The sequence below is a fragment of the Cetorhinus maximus genome, chromosome 24 (genome assembly GCF_964194155.1).
Source record: "Cetorhinus maximus chromosome 24, sCetMax3.hap1.1, whole genome shotgun sequence".
In the NCBI taxonomy this organism is placed as follows: domain Eukaryota; kingdom Metazoa; phylum Chordata; class Chondrichthyes; order Lamniformes; family Cetorhinidae; genus Cetorhinus; species Cetorhinus maximus.
In genome coordinates, this window is record NC_135902.1 from 30,649,663 (window position 1) to 30,676,305 (window position 26,643).

The window sequence follows — 26,643 nt, forward strand, 5'->3', positions numbered from 1 at the left end:
GATTTTACCTTGTGCATTCATCTTTTGTGTGGCACCTTATCACACAAGTGGTGTTGACGCCCATCCATCAGGCTAGTAGAATGAAAGCGGTCAAAGATCTGCAGGCCCTATAATGTCTTTCTAGATGCTCCATGTTGATTTGTCTATTTAAATGGAAGTTAATCTCTAGAATCAATGGTCCTTTCAGTAAGGAATTGTAGGGTTCATAATGTGTGGCATAATTGCCACTGGTCATGCAGGAGGACCAGGGAAGTCTGGGGATTCCTCTGGACATGCCCTCAAAAATGTTGTCCAGTGGGAGGGAAAGAATGGTTGGAAGTACTGAATCTGTTGAATTTCTCTTGACAACCCAGTTCCATTCTCAGAAATCCTAATCTCTGGACCCATGAGCTTGAACATACCTCTGAACCTTTCACATCTTCCATGGATTTTTTCCTTTTTAAATTCTGTTTTGAGGCCAATGGAAGCTGCATCCATCAAATTTGACAATCGCAGCTTTGCTTGCTGTTCCAAAATGTTACTCTTACCACATTGCTCCGAAAAAATGGATACGCCAGTCCAAATCTGAAATGTTTTAATTGAGTAAAATTCAGATATTCATCTGGCCAAATGCCAGAGTCACTTCGGGTAACCAATTTGGCTTTATGCAGACCTGTATTTGTATTGGCTGGCTGGTTTTACAATGTGAGTAATTGTAAGTAACTTTTTGAGTCTGAAACGTGTTTAGTTATCAAAACCTTTATCTAGCTTGAACTATTATTTAGTGTTTCTGTTCCTATAATTGGACTTCCCACGTCAGTGAGTTTTAATGCCAACAAAGTCAATTGGCATCTGCCTTGTCATCTGGTTGCAAATCTAATGGTTCACATGTTATTAGAGATACTTATTCAGTCCAAAGACCAAGATTTTAAATTGTATAGAAACAGTATTCAAAGCACTGTGACATTAAATAACCTAACGCAACACAAAAACTGCTTTAAACAAATTTTCCACATTAATACAGCTCCAATATGAGGATTTGGCTTTGGAATAAACAAATGGGCATGTGCTGTTTATTCCTTCTGAAGATCTGAAGGAAGTCTTTTGTACAATTTATTCATTATTTGGGTGGTTCAAGTTGCTAATTACAGTAGGGAACGGATCACTTTAAAACTACTGACGTTCTTGTGCATTTTGCTAGTTGTTTAATCAGATCATTCCTCTGTATTTTTTTTAAATCCCTGTTCTGTACGTGACTATGACCTTGTTCATTTGTATATTAATTTGCTTTATTTTTAAACTACAGTTGTGCTTAAACTAATTAAGGGAATTATTTTATTTGAGGTCACTTGGAATTTCAACATGTAACTTTAAATTAGCAGTCTTACCTTGGTCATTTCATAAACATTTTACTTCAGCCGGATTGGGATTCACAACTGTCCCATTTTTGTATATCTGGGCACAAAAAGCCAACTAGTTAAACAAGGTTTTTTAAAAAATGAGTAAACATTGAACTAATTGCCTAACTAGTTCAATGTTGGTGTTTGTCCTTGCTCTGTCAAAACTGTCTTTTTAAAATGTCCAATATGAGCCCCAGTGATGATGCCTTTGGTCAGAATTCTTCTCCCTTTTGTCCTGATATCCTCACTCCAATGTTCCTACCAGTTGGTGAGCTCCACATGCTGATCCACACCACAACTGGGTTGCATTTTACTTACGATCAGAAATACAAAGGATATTAATGCTTTGCAGCATAACTACAAATATAAGAAATATCAAAATCTCTTACCACAACTACCCTTAAGTATATAATTTTGCTTATGAACACTACTATACTTGCAAATCTAATCCATTCCCCTTATTCTGCCCTTCAGTAATATTCACCAATCCATGAGCACAAACATTGGGTAATGCCTGCATACCCAGTCTAAATGGCTGAGCTGGGGTAAAGCAAAACATTCCATCCTACGCAGGACAGAAAAAATCCTCATACTGGTATTCCTGCTGTGGTTGTAATACAATATTTCTCCCCCCCCCCCTCCTTCTTTTATGTGCCATGTGTTGGAAACTTTTTCCCTGCCATCACTATGACCGTGCAATTGGATCCCTTCCTGATCCCAAGTGAACTGGGATGTCCATGCTGCATTTTCAGTTACCTCATACGGGCAAACAAAAGTATCTTTTTATCCCTTTCAAAGTACACCCAGACAAATCCAAGTGATCCCATCCACTCGTGCTGTGTATCTAGGGCATTGGTTATAATACGACACGTGACCCTGATTCTCTGCAACAGTGTTTTCAACTCTTAAAAAGATCATTAGGCTTCTCTTCCTTTAAGCCAGGATAATACAAAACCAACCCTAACATGCCTGTGCTGCAGTTCCCCAGCTGGCACTCGTATTTCACTGGGTGTACCTGCTTGAGTCCTCTTATTTTATAGACATCAGTGGTCATTTGGTAAGTTGCCATAGCCCTAAGATGCTTCAGTAACCCAGGAGGGCAACCTTCCTTCCACAGTGCTCTGGATGTTCTCATGGACCTGTTCCACCAACCAAGAACTATAAATTGTGCAAGTATCACCTTCAGCCTCCACAGAGGCATTTTTATCCTCCTCTAATTTCATTCATGCAGTAGGGTAGGCATGTTTTCCAATTCTGACCCCCACCCACCCCCGCCACCCCACCACCACATCTTGCAAATGAAGGTGATGGCTTGATCTTCCTCTAATTCATTCTGTTCCACATCATTCATCCCATTTAATATTTTCCTTTTATATCTAACAGTATTTACCACTTTGTCTAAAGTCACTAAATCTGAACTATTTGGGTGTTGTCCCAGTGTCAAATATATTTTGTCGTTAATCGTGTTATGTCGTACCTGCCCACGAATGAGATTTAATTTGATTCCCTGAACCCTCATCAGATGAGCACGTACATCCTCTCTCACTCTGCTGGTTCATTCCCTGAAACTTGATGCAGCATTCAATTTTGCAATGCTTGGTTTTATGTTTACACCATGGGGGTAGTCCCATTCCTGCTAAATTAATCATCACTGGCACTAACTCCATGGTGCACATCATGTTATAGTACCATTCATGTGGGTATAAGAGCTAGTCAGTTCTTTGGGCCTGGAGTATTTCTGGAGCATTGCTCATTATTATTTGAGAGGAAAGACTGAGAGGAAAGACTGAGAGCTTCCTTGGCAGTGTTGCCTGGATGCCCTGCACTTTTGTTCAAGTAGCAGGATGAACATGCAGTTCCTGATCTTTATCCTCGCACACATAAATGGATGCCTGCCCTTGAGTTGCAAATTGCTTCCAACAAAATGCCTTGGTGACTCCCCTGGTGTTGCCAGTAATACTCACCCTTTCATAATCTCCATATCCCTGACTCTCCTTACTTGCAGCCTTGGACATTTTTCCCTCCCCAGAATATTACCTTGGACGTAAACCTTTCTTCTGTATATGAGTAGCACCGCATGCAAAATGGTTTTCCCCATTCTACATTGATTTGACAAGCATACATTCTTGGGGCAAATGTTTATTATTCCCCTCTTAACCACAACTTCATGATAATCACTTGTGATTCTCACTTCCCCTCTCCTGTATATGCGAGAGATCTTATGCCAAAAGGAGTAGGCATTGTGGGTTTTGAGCCTGACTTGCTCCCTGCTCTCTTCAAAGGCATTTGATTAAAAATGCTGGTTCCTTCCCTCCAGTGGTTGTTCTGGCCATCTGTTTGCCACCTTATGCTGCAAGAGACCTGTTTACCAGTGACTGGTTTTGCATTTGCATCATTTTACACGGTCACCACCATTTTCACCCTCAGCACTCCTAGATTTGTAGGGGCTCCTCACATTCTTGCACTATTGACACCATTTGACCCACCATGCACAAGCTTCCTGTTGGTGCAGTGCCTTGGTTTTAGATGTTGCTAACTTCATCTGGTTAATGCGGAATAGGTTTACCTGCTTGGGCAACTGTACTCCATACACCATATGGCTCGCCTTGTCCACTATGCTATAGGGTCCTTTTGTACAGTGGTTCAAACACACCCACCCTTGCACTCTATCACCTGGTCACCTATGCACCATTCCTGCTACTTTTAAAGAGGGTGGTATGAATGCCCTTTTATGGTTGTGTTTTCACCACTATACCCACTCTCTTGAAATGAGCAGATCAAAGACATTGCTGTATGCTGTGGCTAGAGTTTGAACAGTTTTTCCCAACACACAAAATACTGGAATCTCTCGTTAGACCTTATTTGTTTTCAAACTCCTGTGATATATTTTTCCCTACAACTTTCTCAGATTTGAGTCTCAGAATTTTAACAGCACAGAAGGAGGCCATTTGGCTCCTGTCTGCACTGGCTCTCCAAATGAGCCTTATGACCTAGTGCCATTGCCCTGCCTTTTCCCTGTACCCCTGCACATTGTTTCTATTCAAGTAATCATCTAATGCCCTCTTGAATGCTTCAATTGAATCTGTCTACACCACACTTCTAGGCCTAAACCACTCGCTGTGAAAGTTTTTTCTCATGTCACATTTGCTGCTTTTTGCAAATCACTTTTAAAACCTGCGCCCTCTGGTTTTTGATTCTTTTATTTGTGGGAACGGCTTCTCCCTATCTACTCTGCCCAGCCCTTTCCACATTTTGAGCATCTCTATCAAATCTCCTCCTTGGCCGCCTTCTCTCCAAGGACTACAGTCGCAACCCCTCTAATCTACGTAACTGAAGTTTCTCACCCCTGGAACCATTCTTGTAGCCGAACATTCTGCTCCGTATTTTAAATAATTCCTTCAAATGCTTCAAAATTCCAATGAATTACTCTTCCCCCCCCCCCCCCCCCCCCCCCCCCACCCCACCCAAATCTTTTTTAAAATCAAGAAACAAATACTGATGAAGCAGTTCAACCTGTTCTGTCCTGAACAAAGAGGCTTTAACCCAATTCCTTTTTCCCAGCTAATTTCAGAGCAAGAACTCTAATGGTTCCCAAACAGAAGTTTTAACTTTTGTAAAAGCCTCTAAACTGAATTTCAATTTGTACTATCAAACATTTTTTAAAAAAAAAACCCACCCCATTCTTGTGTGAATTCATACCGGGATTAAAATTCACATGCATTTATCAAAATATCTTGGAATCATGATTCTGGCCAGTAACCATGACTCCAGGTTCATAATGTGAAAATTTACTTTCATTTATTACATTTCTCTTTTGTTGGCTTTAAAGCTTGAAATACTGAAACTACTCCCACAAAATTACAAACTCAGGAAGAAAAACACCAAAAGCTTGAAGCGCACAAACGTCGGCATTGCCTTTGGAATAAAGCAGAATGAACAGGCCATGCAGAGCAGGACAAAATGCTGGAAGAGGGAGGGGCGAGAACAGCTCTCAACAGGAGGTCCTATCCACCCAGGGTGTTCAGGGAGCAATTTCCTTCCCGGAACCTCAGCAAGGAAAAATGTGCAAGAGGTCTCTGTTTCACTAAGGACACCCTCCCTGAAAACGGCCATAAGTGCAACCTTAGAGCAGGGCATGGACGGCATTGCCAGTGGCTATGAAGGTTACGGTGGCCATGAACTTTTGGCTCCTTCTGGGCTAGAGCTGGGGTAATTGGCAGCATCCCCCAGTTCGCCGTCCATCGTCACTTCAGGGAGGTCACAGAGCCGTTCGATTCGAAGAGAGATGAGAACCTTTCATTCTCTCCGGCCAGCGGGCAGGGTGAGCTGGTGGCATCGCAAAGAGATTGCAGGCATTCCCCTGGGTGCAGGGCGCTATTGAATGCAGGAACTTCATGTTGTGGACCATGCGTGTCAACTCAGATCCACCAGAACCATACGCAACGAATCGTGCAGTGCATCCCGCCAGCAGTTGCAATGCCTTCATCCTGCGGGCAGTCTGCTGTGCCAGCTACATCTGAACAGCCACAGCGAACCAGAAGGCGGTTGCTGGGCGACAAGGGCTAGCCACTGACCATGTGGCTCACTATTCCGGTGCAGAACCCACGCACGTGGGCAACGTGCATGACAGCATTTTCACTGCCTCAACCTATCTAAAGGATTCTTGTAACACACAGCGGACCGTGTGCTAAGATTCGTGCTGGTCTTCTACATACTTGCACAGCCTGCCCACCATGAGGGCACAGCCCTTGCCGCCAGCCACACAGCGAACAGCTGAGGGGCACGAAGAGGAAGCAAGGACGCAACCTAAACTACCCAGTTCTGTCTCCGTTCAACTCGTCCAACTCCGACACCGCATTCCCACTTCACGATGCCCACACCCGTTTTTGGGGCTTATCAAATGTTAACCTCAATATCTAAATCATATTGAATTTCCCAGCACAGAAACAGGCCATTCGACCACTCCCTGTGGGAGCGAGTCCCACATTCTCCCCGCTCTCTGGGTAAAAAAGTTTCTCCTAAATTCCCGAGTGGATTTATTAGTGACTGTCTTATATTGATGACCCCCCCTTAGGGGGGTCTCTTCCTCCCCGCTACTCACAAGGGGAAACATCTTCTCTACGTCTACCTATCAAACAAGTCCGTTCCTGAGCTGGTTTCTGCCCTTCTTTATATGAACTTTTAACAGGAGTTTTTCATGTATGGATGGTTAGGACTCACTGATTATCCAAAGGCATTGGAATCATTTTTAATACATATTTAATTAAAGTTAGATCTCTGTAGATGAAATACTACCCAGCTTCATAAATTTAAGAATCTGATATTATCATTTGGCCCATCTGTACACAGAGTGTCTCCTCCAGTTTGCTAAATCATTCCAGATTCTTGTCCTCACTGCTGCATCTCTTATTGGCCTGTCTCCCTTACTCACTCAGCAAGTACGATAGTGGTGTTTAAGAGGCAGCTTGACAAATACATGAATAGGATAGGAATGGAGGGATACGGACCCCGGAAGTGCAAAATGTTTTAGTTGACGGGGCAGGCTTGGAGGGCCAAAGGGCCTGTTCCTGTGCTGTACTTTTCTTTGTTCATCCATGTAAGAAGAAAAAATCTACTTCTTCCCCACACAAGCAGAGAAAAATAGCATGTGCTTTTTAAAAAGTATTGCATGTCTGTCTTTAAACTTCTGAAGTGCCTACAATTAAAACTTGAAATAAAATTAATTCACAAGAGAAAACTTAGCCCAAAAAGGAAGCCTGTAGGTTTTTGCACAAAAAAGTGCAATCAGTGCTTTGTCTTTGCACCTCGTAAAATCTCAAACAGCAATCTCTGCAGCCATCGTCTCTGAGACAGAACGCTACAACTTGGTTTACTTTCCCACAACTCTTATCTAGCCGAGATGTAATAACACAAGAAAACCTCAACACTAATTCGCTCCCCATAGATCCACAACTTAACTTTCCGTAATATTAAATTGACACAGGTGTGATGCAAAATGCCTTGCAACAGATTTGCGTAGTATCTGTGTCTCCCTCTTGGCCTGCTACATGGAATCTAGAGGAAGAGCAGGAGCCCCTATGTCTGGCACTTGGTTGCAGGAATTGCTGGAAGGAGCTCAATTAAACAAACCACCAACTGCCTCCAGTGCCTTTGACTCTCCTGACTCAGCCCTCACCCCCACCCACAAGGTGGTGGGTACTATTTGGCCCACAGCTGAGACAGACCTGTTTTGGATGTCAGGGGTGTCTCCACACAGCAGTGAGCATATATATCACATCCCTGGGGGTTAACATGACTCTAGCCTAGGGCCATAGGGTGCCTAGTTGCTCTGATGAAGAGTCATACGGACTCGAAACGTCAACTGTATTCCTCTCCGCAGATGCTGTCAGACCTGAGTTTTTCCAGGAGTTTTTGTTTCAGATTTCCAGCATCCGCAGTATTTTGCTTTTGCCTAGTTTGTGTTGCTGCTGCTGCAAGGAGGCACTACAGGAGGCCTTGGCGATGAACTAGCAGAACATACTGTGTGCTCAGCTCCTTACTAACCAACAGCATTCAGTATGCATTCCACAATTAACCTAGTGTCTGCTAATAATGCCGCATACCAGACTTAACAGGTGAACTGATTCAGTCCCTTAATATATCTGGTCTCTGGTGACTCCCTTGATGGTTTAGCCAAAATCTGAGTTTTGTTCCCTGGATATTAAGCCCTGTCCTATCTCTCTGCAATCTTAGCTTTCAGCATGTTTGAATGGCCTGATAAAATGGTATGATATTAGGCAGGTTAAGGATTATGCTGCATGAAAAGGTGCTTGACGCCGAATGTCTGTTATTCCTGTGTCAAGATCTTGACTCTAGTAATATGAAGGAAGCTAGAATTGGCTGTTTGAAGGGTAAAATACTTGTAGATGTTGCTGATGGATTCAGAAGTCTAGAAGTGTAGTTGGTATGTACTGTTGTGTGGCATTTTGTGTAGTTTAAGGCTGTACTTTTGTGCCTTGGTTAGATTAAACCTATAAATGTATGCTAACTTGAGTTTCCTGTTACCACTGAGTTTTTAGTGAATTTCATTTTGGCTTCCTAAGTAGATTTGGACAGATTTGGAGTTCCCAAGCAGACCCAGTGAGTCAAGACAATACTATGGAAGCTATTCATATTCTTTTATTTGGGTAACTGTTGTACTGAAAATTTTAAAAAAGCTTTAATCATTGGAATGAACAGCCATTTGGTTGTGATTTTGACCCTAATTTTCCACTCTGGCCAGGTAGTGGGTAGATAAGATGGAAATTTTACCCACTGTTGTATTCATCAGGCCCAGGCTATTTTAAGTCCTGGGACTCTGTAATACAGGTAGGAAGTGCATGGGGTGCAGCTGACAGCCTCTAGAAAATTGGGCTCCCACCCTCCACCACTTGTATGTACAGGGAGTGGGGTTCCAGAAAGGCAGGGATATCAACGTTTCTTTGTGGAGCCAGAAAGAACTGGCCATTTCCTCTCCCAACAGGTCCTTGCTCATCTTGGCCTGGAAGGAAAGCCACAGCAGCCACCCTGCTGGGACAGTTATTGGTTAATTTTAATTCAATTGGACTCTGAGCTATATGCCTAAAGAAGGTCTTTAGCTATTTTGGATAAGCAGCTTAGCCATCTGTCCAGAAGACTAAAATTGCAGTTGGTATTTGCATTCCATTAAGCTCAGTGGTAACATACCTCTGAGTCACGAAGTCATGGATTCATGTCCTGCTATGAAACTTTGAGCATACAAACTAGGCAACTGTACTCTAAATTGTGCCCTGTCGAACTGAAGTTCCAGCTAACCAGGTGGACATAAGATATCTGCACCAAGAGGGAATTCCTCAACACTCTAGCTAACATTCTATCCCTCGACCTCCATCAAAAATGGGTTAACTAGTTGCTTTTCGTGGCTCCTTGCTATGGGCAAGCTGGCTGCCATGTTTGGCTACAAGGCACCTTTGTGAACAGCGTGATTAAAGGATTAAATAAATATAGGTAGGTTCGTTCATTCTTTATTCTGGAAAGAAGATATTGGTTCCTTGCGTTGAGAGCTTGACTTTGAGCTCAGTCACTACACTTGTCATTTGACTTTTTGATATCCAAATGAGTTTGGTGCTTGTTTCATTCGGTAGCCCCACCTTATGTGGGCACACAGCCATCCTCCTGCCATATGGTGCCATTAGTGCTCCAGACATGTTCCACCCTGGCTGAGCTAACATGGTGTGGTATCCAATATTGTGCTGTACATAATTGGATGATTCTCTGTGAACTGGTTTAAATCTGTAATCTACGACTGCTTGTAATGTATCTTCACTTTTCTTTGTTTCAGTGAGGCTCAAATTAACACTTGGTGATATCAGCAGATGAGCACTTATTGCCTTCATTGAACCTATTTCAGTGAGGACTGGGTCAACACCTCCAGTAAAATCGGGGCTGAAACATAGAGCAATGGGATGCCGTACAAACATTCAGCATCTGAATATTAGGAGTAATAATTTTTGGGCTTACATCTTTTAATCAGAAGACAACAACAATTAAAATGTTACACCATGTGCTGAACAAAAGACTCCCACATTACTGTGAAAACAACCTTTTGTTCATCAGGATCATATTTGTGCACTCTTCATAATGACTTCATTGGTTTTTAATTTTTTTTTATTTTGAACGTTAGCAAAATGCCTAGATCAATTTTTGTTACAATATTTAATATTGCTGTTTTTTTTTTGAGCTTTGCAAACCTTTTTCCTGACCTTTCTTATTGCAGGGTTGAATTAACCCCTGACTTCACCTCCGTGTAGGTTCTAGGCCTGGTGAGACTATTTCTGTAACAATATATTGGTAAGGTTCTTTACCTTCAGTATCCCCCATGCATGTCAATCTATCACATTGTAACACAATTTCCATCTGTCATTCTTGAAGCATTGCCTGCCTAATAAATTAACCCACTTTTACCTGAAACTACTGCAAACCTGTATTAATTGGTCAATCGGGTAAAGCTCCAGCTTTATAAATGAATGGAGTATTTAAACAGGAATCACTTGGCTGTTAATACAGGCTTCACAAGGTTATATCCAGTGTGACAGTATGGATACTTAATGGGAAGTAAATTCCACTTATCAGTACAGCTTAGTTAACTGAAGTATAATGATACAAACACAGGGATTGCACTAATGGCAGGGATGGTGTTCTTTCTCTCCTTGCCCACCCCAAACCACCACAGTATCTCTTGAGGTCTGTGTTTTGCCCTTTGCTCACCACCATCACCAGTCCCTTTTTCTCTCTCTCTCTCTGGCTCCATTCTCTACTTTTATCAGCATGATCTGGTACAGTTGTGATTTCTTTCTAATGTAATTACCATAGATACAGATGTTTCCTCAAATGCATAATTTATCATACTAAAATCAACAGGCTTTGTAACTTATTTTGCTAATGTTACTTTCCACCAGTCCCCTAAAGACCGTCTGTCCTGGCATGTATTCTTGAGTAGAAAGTGATTTGTTCCCTATCCTCCTCCCTCCAATCTCATTTTGGTTATACTTGTACCAGCGTGTCACTGGTAGATTTTGCTGACATTTTTATACTTGTGGCCTACAAATTGAGCTGGGTTTAAAGGCACTGGTGAGTATTTTTATGGGATGCATGAAACTTACTTCAGAGACTGACTTTTTTGGTTGCCTTTGGCCCCTCTCTTGTGATGCCATTAATGAAGACCAAGGTAATTCTGAACATAAACCTGCTATCCACACTCTTCAACCCAGTGTATTTTTAAACTCTAAAGCAAGAGTGCTGACCTATAACTTGGAGTCAATTTATAATGAAGGGATATATTGTGCTACACAAGTGTAATCTGTGTCCCCTCAGACTAGTGGAGTGGTTGAATGCCCCTCTAGATTAGAGGTGGAGTAGTTGATAGGTTTCCTCTTTAAGTGGGAGGGCAAGAAATCAATCTTTAGTAAAATGTCCTAAGGTGCCTCATGGGAGCATCATCAAAAACTTTACATCAAACCACATATGGAGATATTGGGGGGAATGGCCAAAATATTAATCAGTAGGTTTTAAAGAACAGATTGAAGGAGAAAAGGGAGCTAGGGAAAGTTTGAGGTAAACCAAGCACTTGGGGCCTTGACGGCTGCAGACTTGGCCACCAGTGGTTGAACAGTTAATGGATGCACAAGAGCCCAGAATTGGAGGTGTGCAGATATAATGCCTGGAGGAGGTTAGTGTTAGAGAGGGCTGAGGACATGGAAAGTTTTTAAAAAGAGGATGAGAATTTTAAAATGGAGGAAAGAATAATTGGTGTGATAGAGGTCATTGATCTTTTTTCCCCCTGGGCAATATACCTGCTGGTGGCTGATGCCAAAGGTGTCCTCTGAGCTACACTGCCACTTATCCAGGATAATTGCTTTGTTTATCTGTAGAACCACCTTCCACTGGATAAGCAATCTAAAACATTTTTCAATTTAGTGTTGGGGTTTCACTGCACTTGGTTGTAAGCAGTTGTGCATTAAGGTGGCTGTTACTAAATTGCATTTGCTGAAACGGAAAATGTGGCATTCGGCGCATAAACTTAACAGATCCCGGCTGGTTGTAACCCCATTTTGCAGTCACTCATTTTGGGGCATTCTAAGGATCTGCAATTAATTCATTTTTGAGCCATAATTGTACTTTTCTAGTTAGTGTTTCAAAGCTTATTGGACACATGGGCATTAAAATCTTCAGTGACCAATGTGGTTTGTTGTCTGGGTCCTGTTAGATTTTACAGTAGTGTTCCCTTAAACAGATCTATTAACCATTCTAAGTGGCTTGCTCCCTTGTGAAAAAGCAGAAATTCTGAACACAGCAATATGAAAATATTTGTTTATCCCATCTGGCCTGTGCTAAATTAATGAGCTAAATCACATTAATCTCCTGGTCATACAACTTGTGTTGCATTTTCCATTTTCATGCAGAAATTAAATTGCAGCCTCCTAAGTTTGAAGTATTTGTAAATGAGCCTGTGTGGTGTTTTAGCTGTGAAATTGCTTTGTTTTGTATCTTTTGCACAATGCATCATGTAATGGATAGTGTGTAGAATATTCTCAGGTACATGCGCTGCACGAATGGGCCTCTTTGGGACTGGCTATAAATACTTGTGATCTGAGGTGCACTGCACTGCATGACTTGAGGCCATGCAAGAAAATGTATAATTGTGCAGGATCAAATGATCTGTATGCTTCTAGCTGTGTCATTTACACTTGCAAGCGGAGGATGAAGTGGACAAATTGAAGAATAAGATATGAATGTATTTTAGGTTTGTGTTGATGTTCTTAACTGCAGGTAAACGTTAGAAATAGTTTCTTTAAATGAAGCCTCTTCAGGACCCTGATCAAACTTTTAGAATATCTAATCTCTGCAATGTGTTTCCTGATCAGAAGACATCACCCAGAGATTAAAAGCAGCTTGGTTTAAGACATTGGCTGTCAGATAACTGAGCAGTGATGGGAAGCATTTGGAAGTTTGCTCCCTGGGCAAAAGTCAGCTCAAAAATAAATCACCACACCCCTCGCATACTTCACCCCTCTGTGCAAGCAGCCAGAATAACTGTGGCTTTGCAACCATTCTAATTCTAGTCAGACTTGCAGAACAGAAGCCATTTGGGCAGCAGTCCTGAGGTTGTGGAATGCATGTGGGGGACTGCTGATCGCTGCAGATCCAGCCTCTGCCCACAGTTTATGCCTAGTAAATGAGCTCCCCTGCAGCACAAGGTTGATACATGTGGGTGATCTGTTCCATCACAGGAACATGCATGGAACATCAAAGGGGCAAATGCTAGACAGAGCTACTCCTGGAAAGGGCACTCTGGAGCTTGTTCCTTGTGGCAGCAAAAACAAATAGCATCTGTATCAGCCTTCAATGCAAAATAAAATTGTTTGCAGAAGTATGATCAGAAATAATGTAAAGGGGTATTGGGACTGATGATCAAAAGCCTGGTCAAATGTGTTTTTAAAGAGGGACTTAAAGAAAAGGGAGATGGGATGGGTTTAGCCAAAAAATTCCAGACTATAGGGCTCGTGTGGTTGGAAGCAGACCTGCTAATGGTGAACTAGTTGTGGAGGGTGGATGTGTGGGAGCACCCAGTGGTGGAGTGGAGTTCTGGGTATAAGTATTGGTGTTTTACATGCCAACCAGTTTTGTCTCTGTCTCCTCTTTCCTGCCCTTCAGCATTCATAACAGCAATGGATACAGTGTAATTATTGCATCAGTTAAGGATAGCTTGAGCTGTCATTTGGATAAAGGAACATTCTGCAGTCATTGTTTTGTTGCTGGATAGATGAGTTATCAATTTGGTAAAGTTTCAAGAAACTACTGCAAAACTGGTTCCCTGCCCAATTCCAAATCTTCAAGGGTTATTTTTTTTTAAATTTAATTTTCCATTACAGGCGATTTCTGTCTTTCCACTTGATGGCACTAATTAGTTGCAAAGATATACTCTGAAACATCACTGGGAGGAAGGTAGCACACTAGGAAAGCACTAGAGGGCACCCTATACTGTTCTGCAATGGAGGTGAATTAATAAGTTTTAAGTATGCAAAAACTGATTTCTCATTGAGTTTCAAAACCAATTAAAATTCTTCCCATTGTTTTTAAATTGCCTTAAATTCAGGAAAAAAGTTACAGGTTTTTTATTTGGTCAAAATCTGAAAATGATTGCTTTACTCTGACCATTGCCACAAGACCATAGCAAGTCAATTTTTAAAACAAAACAATTTGTTGTTTTGTTATTGGAATATCGCCAAATATGTAATGAATTGCTTTGAGTACGGTGTAATGTAGGCAACAATTCATAATTGCATTAAACTGCCATTTGTTTATTTTAAATGGATTGATATATTGTATAAAATCCTAATATATGCTTGCTGCTTTTGAGCATGGTGGCTCTTTCCGTTTTTTACTCTAATACACTCTTACAAGATGACCAGAGAATGCGTGTAATTTGATCTCAACAAAAGGTCCAAATGTTGTTTACCAGGCTGTTGCAGCCTTTCTAAGTAAGTAAAAACGAGAGCTGTCTTTTAATATTCCATAAATACAATGAAAAATTGGATGAATTTTCTAATAATTCATAAACCGCCAGTCCAATTGAATTCCAGTCTCCTTGGGCTGCCTTTATGTTAAATTTTCAGCTCATTCAGATTATGCAACAAGCAATGCAGCTAATTCAATGTCGAATAGCTTTATTACTGCAAAAGTAAGCCTGCAATACTGTTTTTAAAAAGTTTGCTTATCTAATAGTAAAACTGAATACATCTTGACTGTATTGGATTAACATCTCAAATTGTAGCTGGGATTCCATTACATCAATGGGGAGGTTATGATCCTGTTATATTTTCCTGCCACTGACATCCTGTTTTATGCTGAGAAACAGAAGTGTAGCGTAATGGGAGTTTTTGGTGCAGGTGGAATATTCAGTGTGGACTCGACGGGAAAAATAGTCAGTTATTCTGACAGTAGCTTGTTGTAAACATTAAACTATGAAATATTGGCATTAAGGAAGTTTGCTGAAAACTGCAATAATGCAGTATGTGAAATGAGTGTATGCTTTCAGGATGTTAAGTAACTTGTAATTTGCCGGCAAGTAGAAATTTGGACTACACTTATGAAAGAATCTACTGTGGGCACTCTTTTTAAAAAGTGTTGGCTTTCAATGAGGTTAACTTAAGGATCCTCTAAATATTTATCTTGGAAACAGATCTTGCAGCATCACCAATATGTAATGTGGCAAGAGTAACTGTTTATAGAAATGACTCCTTTTTAAAAGCTAATTTGGTTTTGCTTGAAGTGATGGATGGGGCATGTGGCTGTTGTGGAGGTCTGTCGTTATTAGTCATCGACTTGCATGTGATTAGCAGGCTGGTGCTAACTAGTTGACATTTGGCTTGACTAAACTATTAATATTGGGCCTGTTCACAGATGTGATTGAACAAGCAACAATTGTACAGAAATGGTAGGAACTAGTGTGATGGTCAGGGGAAATATCTGAATAATTTTTCCTCCTTCACACCACCATCTTCTGGGATAAAATTCCACGATGAATGGCGAACTGACTCCAAGCAGCTATTGCCAGTCGTGAGATCTAGCAGGCTCTTGGCCAACGGTGCCTCATGATTGACCCAGTCATTTTTGTACACTTGCAACAAGGTCGTCATTGAATTTGAAAGCATATTGATCTAAAACTATTGTGTTGATGGTTTTACGGTCATATGTGGCAGTTTATTTCATTTAACTGGATGAACTGGTGGAAAACACTCAAATCCATTACTTAAACAATGAATTCTTGTGGAACAATATTTTATCTGATGCACTGTTCCTTTTTAGAACCCTCAAGTTGGGTTGGACTGCAAGGTAAGATGGCCTTCCTCATTTGTGGTGCATTGAGGGTAAGGTAATTAAAGCAGAGAAAAAGGCAAATAACATGGATTGAGTTGACCAGGGACATATTGGCGCATCTCCTGGCAGTTCAAGTGTTTCTTGGCTCTTAACCTGAGGATATTATATGGCCTAGCAAATGCTACACCACTAATTTTTGAAATTGTCCAAATAGAAGAAATTCTACCCACTGTAGTTTAAATTTCTACATTGGCTCAAGGAATGTCAGAGCCTGTGTGAGAGAGATATCAGAAATCCAATTGTGCACCACCTTCCAATTTTTAATTGCATGTTCTTGGACACTGAGCACAGCCAGCATAGCAATATCATTTCTTTAAAAATGAAATTTTGACTTAGTTACCAAGAAGGGCAGTTTCTCTTAACTGTTCCCATGTAATAGTATTGATACAGGAGGGCCTGGGTACTAGTGACTGAAGGCAGCTGTTTATTGTGTCCTTTAGAAATTAGCTTTGGCAGGTTAAAGAGTGCATTTAAACTCTAACAGTTGCTTGAATTGTTGACCTGTTTCCTTCCCAACTTGCACCAACTTTTCTTTTAAATATTTCAGGCATTCATCTGCACTAAAGTTGAATGACTTGTGTTTTCTTGCACCTTCCCCCTCTGTTTGGATAACATGAAGATAGCATGCAGATTGCAGGTCCCTAATAAAGGTATCTTGGTTTAAGATGAGTTCAGTGTTAAGTGCTGCTACATGTGCACAGTGCTCAGCATGTGTTGAGCTATTCTTGAACTGTCTTGGGAGCCGACAGAAGGTTGCAGTGCTAGAAGGCCTTTAACTTGGAAATTAAACTTCAGCTTGTTTCCTAAGTAACACAATGATGTGAAGTGTGGGGCCTGGGTCTGCATGTTTAATTTTTCACTGCATAGTTGTGAGCCTGGCTGCTAAAATATTGGGAGGTACATTGTCGGAGTGGGAATTTGAAGGGAGGACTATATTCCTCTGGATACTTTGCATACCTGAGGTGAAAGGAAAGATTGGTATAACAAAACAAAGAAAAGCTTGTGGAGGGAACAAAAGTATAAGTTCTCTTTCAGGCTGGTCAGATATCCTGGACTTTTATTGACTCTAATGTGAACGTTTTGTGGAAATGTTATTGGTGAGTATGGGAGAGCTGTAAAAGCTTTGGGCACATGGAATTTGACAAGTGTTCATGGTTCAAATGTTTTTGCTGCAGTTCATTGCCTCTGATCTAATTTCGAAAGGCACAATGCTTGTTGAACTTGTAAAACTTTCCTCTGGTGTGGTTCCAGAACTTTTTAATTTTTATAAAACTGATATTTTGACTGCTGAGGTTGTAGCTGTGTATGGAATTTTTTAAAATTATATTTTCCACCACTTCCAAAAGTGGGATGTGTATATTTAAATTTGTATGAAAGAAAGTGCTTTTTATTGGGACTGCTACCTGGAGAATGACACATCCCTGACTATTAAACTCATGAGCTAGCCAGTCATGTCTGAAGAGATGCTGGTACTAACTATCAGTATTTATTCTAGGCCTGAAGCTGCTGATCCTACAGGAAGTGTCCTGCTCATCTTTAATTACTGCAGTTTGGTCAGGGGTTTTATTAGACCTGCCCAAGAACGACTGGGATTGGATTAAACATAGGTGAAGCACATCCCACTTCCCTTTTTCTGTTTGCATATTTTGCTGTTAATGGGCACAGATTCAAGGATGTCATCCTTCAGATACCAGTCCTAGTAAAAGGCCAGCACTTACAACACCAACACCTTTTTTCCTTTAAGCAAGTTTAAATAAGTGCAACTGTTTCCAAAGATGTTAAGTGTAATTTGTGAAAACCTGAATTATTTGAGAGCAGTTAGTCCAGTTTGTAATTCCACATTACATCAGTAGTTCCTGGAGTAACACAGTTTGAGTTGCAATTAAGAAAGCATTTAAGCTGAGTTTTAAAAAAAAAACACATTGCTGATTTTTAATAGCTATTTTTACAAAAATTGTTCAGTTTACTGTAACCAGAACTTTCAAATTAAGTATTTTTTTCTTGTGATTGGCTCTCAATTCATTCAGAGCTAACTGTTTGGCTTTCTTTTTGCTGTCTACCTCCTGGTTCCCCTTCAGAAGGGAGTGGCTAAGGAGGAATTTCTCTTTTGGCAAGTAAACTTTGACTACTGCAGCTGAAAATCTTCCCTCCCCTTAGACCCCCAGCACCAACTCAAAAGAGCTTTTCTGACCTGCCTGCACCTGGTAAAACCACTTCCAGTCCAGCATTCAGAAACATCTCGTGGAGAGGATCATTATAATGAGGAGTTTTCTTTCGTTGCTTCAACACATCTGTTCTGTATCCAAAGAAACATTTCAGAACTTGAGGTAGTTCCTGATAATTCTCTGAAATGACTATCCAGCCATAAACGACAACTTGGGTTTGTAAAAGGAAGAAAACTTGCATTAGTATAGCACGTTCCATGACTTCAGACATCCTGAAGCACTTTATAACTGATGAAGTACTTTTGAAGTGATTGTTGGTCTGGTTCAGTACAACTTTATGGGATTATGAGGAATGTATTGGTGTATATAAATGTATATATTCACATTTTCTATTTAAAGCTTGAGTGACTAGGTTTGTGGAAAAACATTTTTATTTGCTACTAACTGCCATGACTACTGGGGCACAGTTAATTTGAAGATAATGCTCCAGATTCTTGCTTCTTTCTCTTATCCCTGTTGTGCACTGTCAACATCTTCCTGCATGTATTTGTCAACATTATTTTGCTGCACTTACCTTTCCTTGGCACGATGGTGCATACTCTATAGGATACAACGAATCTCTGGTAAGTCCAGGTTTTAATTTATAATGTACTGTGTGTGTGCTGCAGTTTTCTTTTCATCAGCATGTGGAGCACTGTGTAAAATTTCAACCCAACACTTACACAAAGGGAAAACCGCTACAAATGATTTCAATGCAAAATATTTCCTCCCTTTTTGTTTCAATCTGAAGTAATAATCCATTGAGGGATTCCTCTAGGAAGCTTGGAAGATTGATCTTTTGTACATGTGGAAGCATTTCACAAATGTTAAGCTTGCTCATTAGCCAGTAACCAGTTTTAAAAACAAATTGCAGAATGGGAATGGTCTTTTTCTCTAATGTAGTTAGAAAAGGTTTTGCTGTATTCATGAAATGAAAGTACTCTGGGGACCATGGAAATAATAAAGGGCTCTTGGTTGGTCCTGAAATGGGCATCCATGTGGGAGTTAGTGTCAGGTAGTGGTCTTGTTTAGGATTCTGTGCCTGCATTTCCTCTATTGAAGAGAGATCCCTGTTTCTGAGAGAGGAATTATCAAAAGTTGGCAGCTACTAACTGGTACACCACTAATTAAAATAGGATAGTGATTCAATATTTCAATATGGGCAATTTGGTGTTGGAAATAGTGGTTGGTTGGGATAAAGTCCTTCCCTTAGGAGGTAGCTTTGAATCAAGCCAGGAAAGCCTTTGTACTTGGGGTAGCTGCAGGAATAGTTGGTGACAAATGGAGGACTCATTACAACTGATGTGCTTTTCTGGAGGTTAGTATATGCTAGTTTTGCTGTTTAGCTAACTCATGATGTACTTGTTCTGATTGTCATCTTGAGTGCTTGATGTTAATGGGTATAATGAAGGTCCATTTTCTAGTCTGAACATCTCTTGTATGCCTATTTTGGAATGTGGTGGTATAACTTGCTATTCTCCATTTAAACACTACAGTGGTCAGAAGAGTTGAAATACATTGGAGGCAAGGCTAGAGGGGAATTTTTTTCTGTACAAAACATTTCCTCATTTTAAACAGAAGGTATATGATATATACCTTGACTTTTTGTTTTACCGTCCTATCTGGAGTTTCTGTAATGGTTGTGATTTATTGGGTGGCATTTGGTACTTTGATCGTAGCACATCAATCTCAATACTTTCAAAACTGGTTTTAAATAATTTTTGGTTTTGTTAGGAGATATCTTGCAGTCTGTCAATCAACTTACTTTGAGGTACTTGTGAAACTCCCCATGACTTGTCTAAGAAAAATGTTACCTTCTCAATGTAGTGAGAACTTTAGGATTATTTTGCTGCAATGAGTTTCATGTTATATTTTGCAATACTATAACCTGGCAAAACAATATATTGCCCAGGAAACCAATTAAATGCAAACTCCCTTCACCCCATAGTACAGTCTTTTTTTTTAAAAAGGCCAAAATATCAACCCAAAGAACAATTCCTGATCTTAAACTGAGTAGCATAATTCTGCAGAGGGTCTTCAATACCAATTTAACATGGGTGACTTGTGCAGTGAGCTGCTCCTGATGCAAACATCAATGAAGAGATTTTGGGATCAGGTGAAAACTTAAACGTTCTACTGTCTTTGATAAAATATGCTACCTCAGTTTAGTCTTAAAATTACTCACTATCAAACCAATCTATTTTCAATTGGTACTTTCAAATGTATAACTTATCCAGTCTGCGTGGGTAAAATGACCTTGCACAAAGTGTAAAAAAAGTCAGTCTCCATTGTAAATCCAATTTGTATAAATGAAATAGTTGTAGTTGTATGTAGTAATTCAACAACCATCAGTTTGAAGATAATTGGCCTGCAAAATAATTTGTATGATTACCCAAATTTGCACTGGCAAATCTCTAATGAAGAGGGTAACATCTCCATGCACCAACATGAGAATGTGAGAACCTAGTTATTGTTGGCCAGAGGGAACACATAACTATATAATGTCTTTATGACATTTCCTGTAATTTCTTTGAAATTTGAAAAGTAGTTTCCAAAAGGGGAAACTAGACATGTTAAGAACATAATATAGAAATGCATTTCCTTTATTTAAAATGGTGGTAACATGGGTTTTGTAGCATTATTTCTGAAACACAGCTCTAGCTAAGTCTGGTTTTGGGCCTGTTTACAGTGAAGTTAGCATTTTAATTGTTTTCCACTTTTTGGTTGCAAATAAATGACTGACTTGAATTAATTTATAATGATGGTGAATTTGGGCAGTCTGTTCTGTCTGTGCTAGTTTAGCCAAAATGTTAAAATATTACAGTTTAGCCCTGGAATTTTTAAAACCTTGAAATGCAAAAACGGTTTGAGGGTTAGGGGTTGTTGAGGAGAAATGTGAGTACTTGAATTTCAGCAGTGGTTTTAGCTATTGCAATGCTTTCCAATTCTGGGTAGAAAATAACAAATTTGTGTGGTCATGAATTTTGGTGTATGGTTAAGCTGCTATATACACCCCTAATTCCATCTAAACTGAGATCATAAGATTACCAGGGAGCAGTTCCACACCATCTGGGTAAAGCACAGGGTGAAGCTGCAGTTGGGTTCAATGGCTGCCAGACCGAGGGAGAATTATCCAAGATTTCCATTCCAGCTTGTAAGAGTGCCTTGTACACACTTTGACATTAGCCAAAGATAGGATTGGGTTTCAGCTTGATGACTTATGCATTTGAGTGACTTGGCAACATTCAACCTGTAGTCATTGGGTAAGGTACCAGAGGGCTGCTGATGCCTGTGGAACCACGTGCCTTGTTCAGTTAAGTACTCTGACCTGTTGCAACATAGAGTACTTATGTTGAGTCTTTACTTGGGATTCCCCCTGTTCAGTGGATTAGTAACTTGCTGAAAATTCATCAGGCAATAACTTTGCAGTTGAATAAGAAGTGCAATTTATCTGTGTATACCTTGCTGTCTCCATGTATATTTGATCATTTGTGGTGATTTAATAAAGGAACTTTTTTCTTTACAGAGCGGAAGAGTAGAACCAATCGGGAGTCTTTCTTGCACGTGATGGAATTAGGAGTGGCTGGGGGCTTGAATTTTCGGATGTCAAGCCAAAAATCCCATGAGAAGCTTATCCTCAGTAGGGAGGTGCTGTTAAAGATTCTGTAATAGATGTTGCAGTAGAGTCTAATACAATAGTATGCATTTTCTTTATAGTCATTTATAAATCAGTGCTTTCAGTTATGAGCTACATATAATACAGATTATCCAATACAGACAATGTTAATGTTTGTGCACAGCAAGCCTTATATCTTTGTGTAACTAATGCCGGACATCCATTTTGTTTCTCACACCAATGCAGAATTGTTTGGTTTGTTTAAGCCTTAAAGGAGAATTTGTTACAGGGTTGTAGTGTATTAACTATTTTGGGGATGTTTTAGTTTGTAAACATGGATTTGTAATTCTGAAACAAACAACATTTGCTTTATCTATTACATGTGTCACTACCTTTTGACAATGTTCAATAAAGTCTCAAGAGGTTACTATAATGTGGTGGTTCACTTATTTTTAAAGTCAACATGATGGGATCTTCTCCCTTTCTAATAAGATATGCACATCATACCTTGCAACTGAAGTGTTTCAGTGCTTCAGTTAGAATATATTTATCCGAGCCTGGATGGTATGTGACTTGAAGGGAAATTTAGAGGTGACAAAGGCATTCCCTATCTGAGGGAAGGAAGTGCTCTTGAAGTAACCTTAGTGAATTGCTGCAGTGTATCCTGTACACACTTAACTGCACAAAGCAGATAAGTGTGTACAGTGCTGCAGGGAGTGCATGTGGAGTCCAGAGATGCATGCCAATCAATGAACTTCTGTCTGAATGTATCAAGCGTAACACTGGGCAGAGAAAATTAACTGGTGCTTCTGATCACGATCCAGTAAGTCCTGTTGTAGGTTGGGGTGGGTATGAGGGACACAAAGACAGAATCAGGTTCAACAATGGTAGTTCCAAACAGTCTCTAACCTACTTCAGGTGAAGAATGGCTGGTTGCACACCTCTGGAATCAATTCCAGTGTGTAGCCTTGTTCATCCTCCTCTTCCCTGGGATTATTGGTTCCATGTTGTAGGTACATTGACACAAGGGTAAAGTAAAACTGTTTAATCAAAATGACTGCAAAGCAAAAGTTTAGCACTGAGCATCACAGCCTGTTTCAGCAACTTTTTTTTGTATTCAATGGAAAATTCAGAATCCATTAATTGAACTGCTGTCCAATTATTTGACCTGAAATTGGTGAAAGCTGTTTGCCAGATATTATTACAAGACCAAATGTAAGTTTAAATTTGACTTTCATTTTGTCTAAAATTACATCCTATATCCTAGTTACTGTGCATTGGGATTAGTCTTCAGTCACTGTAGTCCCAGAGAATGAATGATTTACCCAAGGTGTTAAAATTGAAGCCAATACTGAAGGTGATCATTTGAAGACCATTGAATTATGAAATCTTCCAGTGCAAGAGGCTACACAGCATGTGGAAGCTGCCTGTGTTTCTGCCATTTAGCCCTCTAGCTACATGAACTTTCTGGTCTTATCCCACCCGGATTTGCTCACTTACCCCTCACTTCCAGGAAGCCATGTAATCTGTTTCAAAATTTTCTCAGTCTGCTTCAACAATAGTTTGTGACTGACCATTCCACATTCTAACCACCAGATTCACTATACGATATTCCTTCCTCAATGTGATCTTTTTGCTGGACCCTTTATTTTTCCTGGGACTTTCCTGCCATTTCAAGACCGAATTCAAGGGAGGACTAATTTGGGTGTGATTGATTTTGTTTGGTTACAGTAAAAGGAATCAAGGCTGAACTCTTTAAATTGGGGAGGAACTGAGAAATTTGAGATTTCCCAGAAGGAAGGTTTCATCTAAATTTTGATGGGTGGTAACTCTCTCTGAAGCCTTGACATATTGACGAATGGCATGAATTGCAGCTGAGCCCTTGGTGTTTCCTAATGATGTAAGGCTTCAAGTGGCAGCTTTCACCTTTTTCATATAACCATTGAAGCTTGAGTGATGCTTTCATCATGATTTTTGCACTGTTGGCTGTAAGTATGATGGGGACTAAGCCAAGGGGAAATCTGAACCAAATAGTTTTTTTTGTCCAGTATATTGCCCATGCTGTAGACATGGTAGTGGTTTGTAATTTGGTCAATGCCATTGCATTAAGCAGGACAACAAAGGGTGGAGTTCTAATCTTCAAGAATATTCAATTGATGAACCTATTGGGACAGTACTTAATCTCCGGTGCGTTTATAGATAATGAATTTAGCGTGCCAAAATTACCCTGTGCTATTGGTGACTGGGGATGTCACATTCTGCATCCTCAACCTTTTCAGAGACGAGATGCGAAGTCCCACTCCAGGGGTTTGAGGACAAAATCTAAGCTGACACTTATGGTGCAGCACTGGGAGTTTGTGGGACCTTCGCTCAAATTGGTTGTGCTTCCTCCATTAGAACAGTGACCACACTTCAGATGTACTTCAATGGCTGTAAAGTGCTTTGGCAAGCCTGGAAAGATGCTATATAAATGCAAGTTCTTTGAGAAATCATTGGTGAAAATAACCATAATCTGTTATGCTGCAAAATGTTGCTCCAAGTCCTGTACAAATTGAAGATTGGAGGACAGTGCATAATTACCACTTCACAGAAATATAAAATACATTTGTGAATAGGCCACCAATCACCTGAGAAATATGTTGATGCACAAATATAACCTATGCCTTTTACAATGAGATGCTGAATCAGATTGGCCTGCCTTTAAGATTGACACCCCAAATTTACCCCATTTCACTACAGATACTGCAATGCAGTTTTTTCACATGCCTGTTGTCAGCAAATTTTGCTGTAAAGCAAGGATTCCTGCTGGTAAAGTGACCAAGATATGTCAGCATTACAATCTTTATAATATTTTGTAAGAGTTTTTTATTTAAAAAGAATAAGCTTCATATGGATTTTCAAAGATTCTGGGATACCCCAGTTTCTCATGTCAGTTCATTGCAGGCCTATTTTGTGCTAGTAGGCAGTTGAGGTAGAAACTTTTAAGAACCATTCAGACTGCTTCGGAGGCAAATATGAACCATTTCATCATAGATCACTCATGCATCTTAGTTAGCATCATTCTTCAAGTACTGATATCTCACTGAATTGTGCATTCTGCTTTCCATCCTAGGATCCAGCGAGAGCAACTGGCTGCCATCTTCAAGTTAATGAAAGAAAAAAAGGAAACTTTTGGTGACATGTCAGAAAAAGACATGGAAGAACAGCTCAGACTTTATTCTCTTTAGATTGTAGCTGTTTACTCTTTAAAGGTTACTTAATTGAATGTAGGGCTATCATTGCAAGGCAGGCCAAGGTTTATTACTTGAATTTATGGTAAATACCTTTAGATATAGTAACCATCATTAGTTACTAATGTCCTTTTTTTTATTTTGTGATTATTTTCCATTTGAAGAAATGAAAAGCTTTCCCAAACGCAACCAAAGACCTTGTAAAAAAAAAATGCAAGTCTAAATGGACTTAAAATAATTAAATTTAATGTGTGAATGCCTGCACACCATAGTGAAATTATTCACATGTATTCTTCCAGTCATTTTTATTTCCTTAATGTATAGATTATAACAGTTCAGTAAAGAGTTTTGACAATTTAAGCATCGCTATGAATGGGTTTAAGTACACAGATACCATTTCCTTTTACAGCTCGCAGTCAATATCTTTGGGTAGATCACCCTAGGTCAATATGCATCTGACATTTATTCAACTTGAAGTGTTCTTTTATGAAATTTATATGGACTAGCTTAGTAGACCTCCCATCACTATCTTCACAGTCTAGGATGGAAGTGTTTTGCGCTTTAAATCAGTCCTAATGCATCAGCAGTTCTTCCATTATTGTAATGATGTTCAGTAAATGACGGGAGACAATTTTACAAACCTTACTAACATTGAAAGATTACAGGTCTCTTGGGCTAGGTATTTGTATACTATTTCTGGGCCACTTTACCAAAACTTGCATAAATTGCAATCAACCTTTTTCTTTCCCCTTCCAAACCTTTATTCTCAGTTCCTTACATTATTTTTAGACCCTCTTGATTTATTTAAAACAGTTGAGTTATGAATTCCTTAATCATGGCATGGTTACAGCACAAGAGGTGGCCATATGGCCTGTTATGTCCATGCCACCTCTCCAAGGCTAAATCTGCTAATCCCACTCCCACCCCCTCGTCCTCCCTCTGTGGTCCTGCAACCTTTCTCTTTGGGTGCTTGTACAATCCCCATTTGAAAGCTTGATTTATATCTGCCTCCACCACACCGGCAGTGCATTCCAGATCCCAACCACCTTGTGTATTAAAAAAAAAGTTTTTCCTCATCGCTTTTTTTTGGTTCTTTTGCCAACCACTAAATCAGTGTCCTCTTTGTTCTTGACCTTTCCTCCAATGAGAACAGTTTCTCTCGGTCTACTCTTGTCTTGACTCCTGATTTTGAACACTTCTATCAAATGCTATCCTCCTCCTTTTAAGGAGGATAGCCCCAGCTGCTCCAATCTGTCCACATAACTAAAGACCCTCGTCAAAACTTTCTCCTGTGAAGCAGAAATCCCAACACGTTCATTGTTTCCTGTGTTCCGGGCGTGGGCTAGGAGGCGAGGGTGCCAGGTCTTTGTTTTTTTAAAAAAAGGTGCAAGCATTTTTGTAAAACTAAGAACTTTTGAACCATTAGCATTGTGTTGCTGTAGTGGTTGCAATAATTACATTAATGAAAACTGCTCCTATTCAGAAATTGCAACCCAAATTTTGAATGAGTGTTTCTTTTCTTTTGATTTTTTTTTTTAAAAGGCTTGGACGTTTTGAAATTTTGTGCAGCAATAAAAATTGAAAATAAAATGCACTTTAGTTACTCTGGTCTTCTGTTGCTAAAGCTAAGAGGCAAACCTAAGCTCTGGGACTTTGTCATTTGTCTGTCTTGTAATTTTCTTTTAGGTTGGATTGGTAGAATAGATAACTTTATTTAACTGAGAATATGCTAACCCATAATATTTTATTTCGTTCCTGCAAATCATTATTATACATAA

General features: G+C 39.9%; 1 protein-coding gene across 4 annotated transcripts in view; it reads left to right on the plus strand.

The window, feature by feature from the left end:
* LOC144699743 (uncharacterized) overlaps positions 1 to 25,145 on the plus strand; it is a 124,277-nt gene extending 99,132 nt beyond the window's left edge. The window contains exons 4-5 of one of the 4 annotated variants that reach the window (XM_078570936.1): positions 10,153 to 10,226; positions 21,546 to 22,062. In XM_078570936.1, coding sequence (XP_078427062.1) covers positions 10,153 to 10,186 — 34 coding nt within the window. In that variant the 3' untranslated portion in view covers positions 10,187 to 10,226; positions 21,546 to 22,062. Of the gene's footprint in view, positions 1 to 10,152; positions 10,227 to 15,743; positions 15,819 to 21,545; positions 22,063 to 24,747 lie in introns of those variants that run through there. The other 3 variants (XM_078570934.1, XM_078570937.1, XM_078570935.1) reach the window with 3 other exon arrangements.
* The last annotated feature ends 1,498 nt before the right edge of the window (positions 25,146 to 26,643 follow it).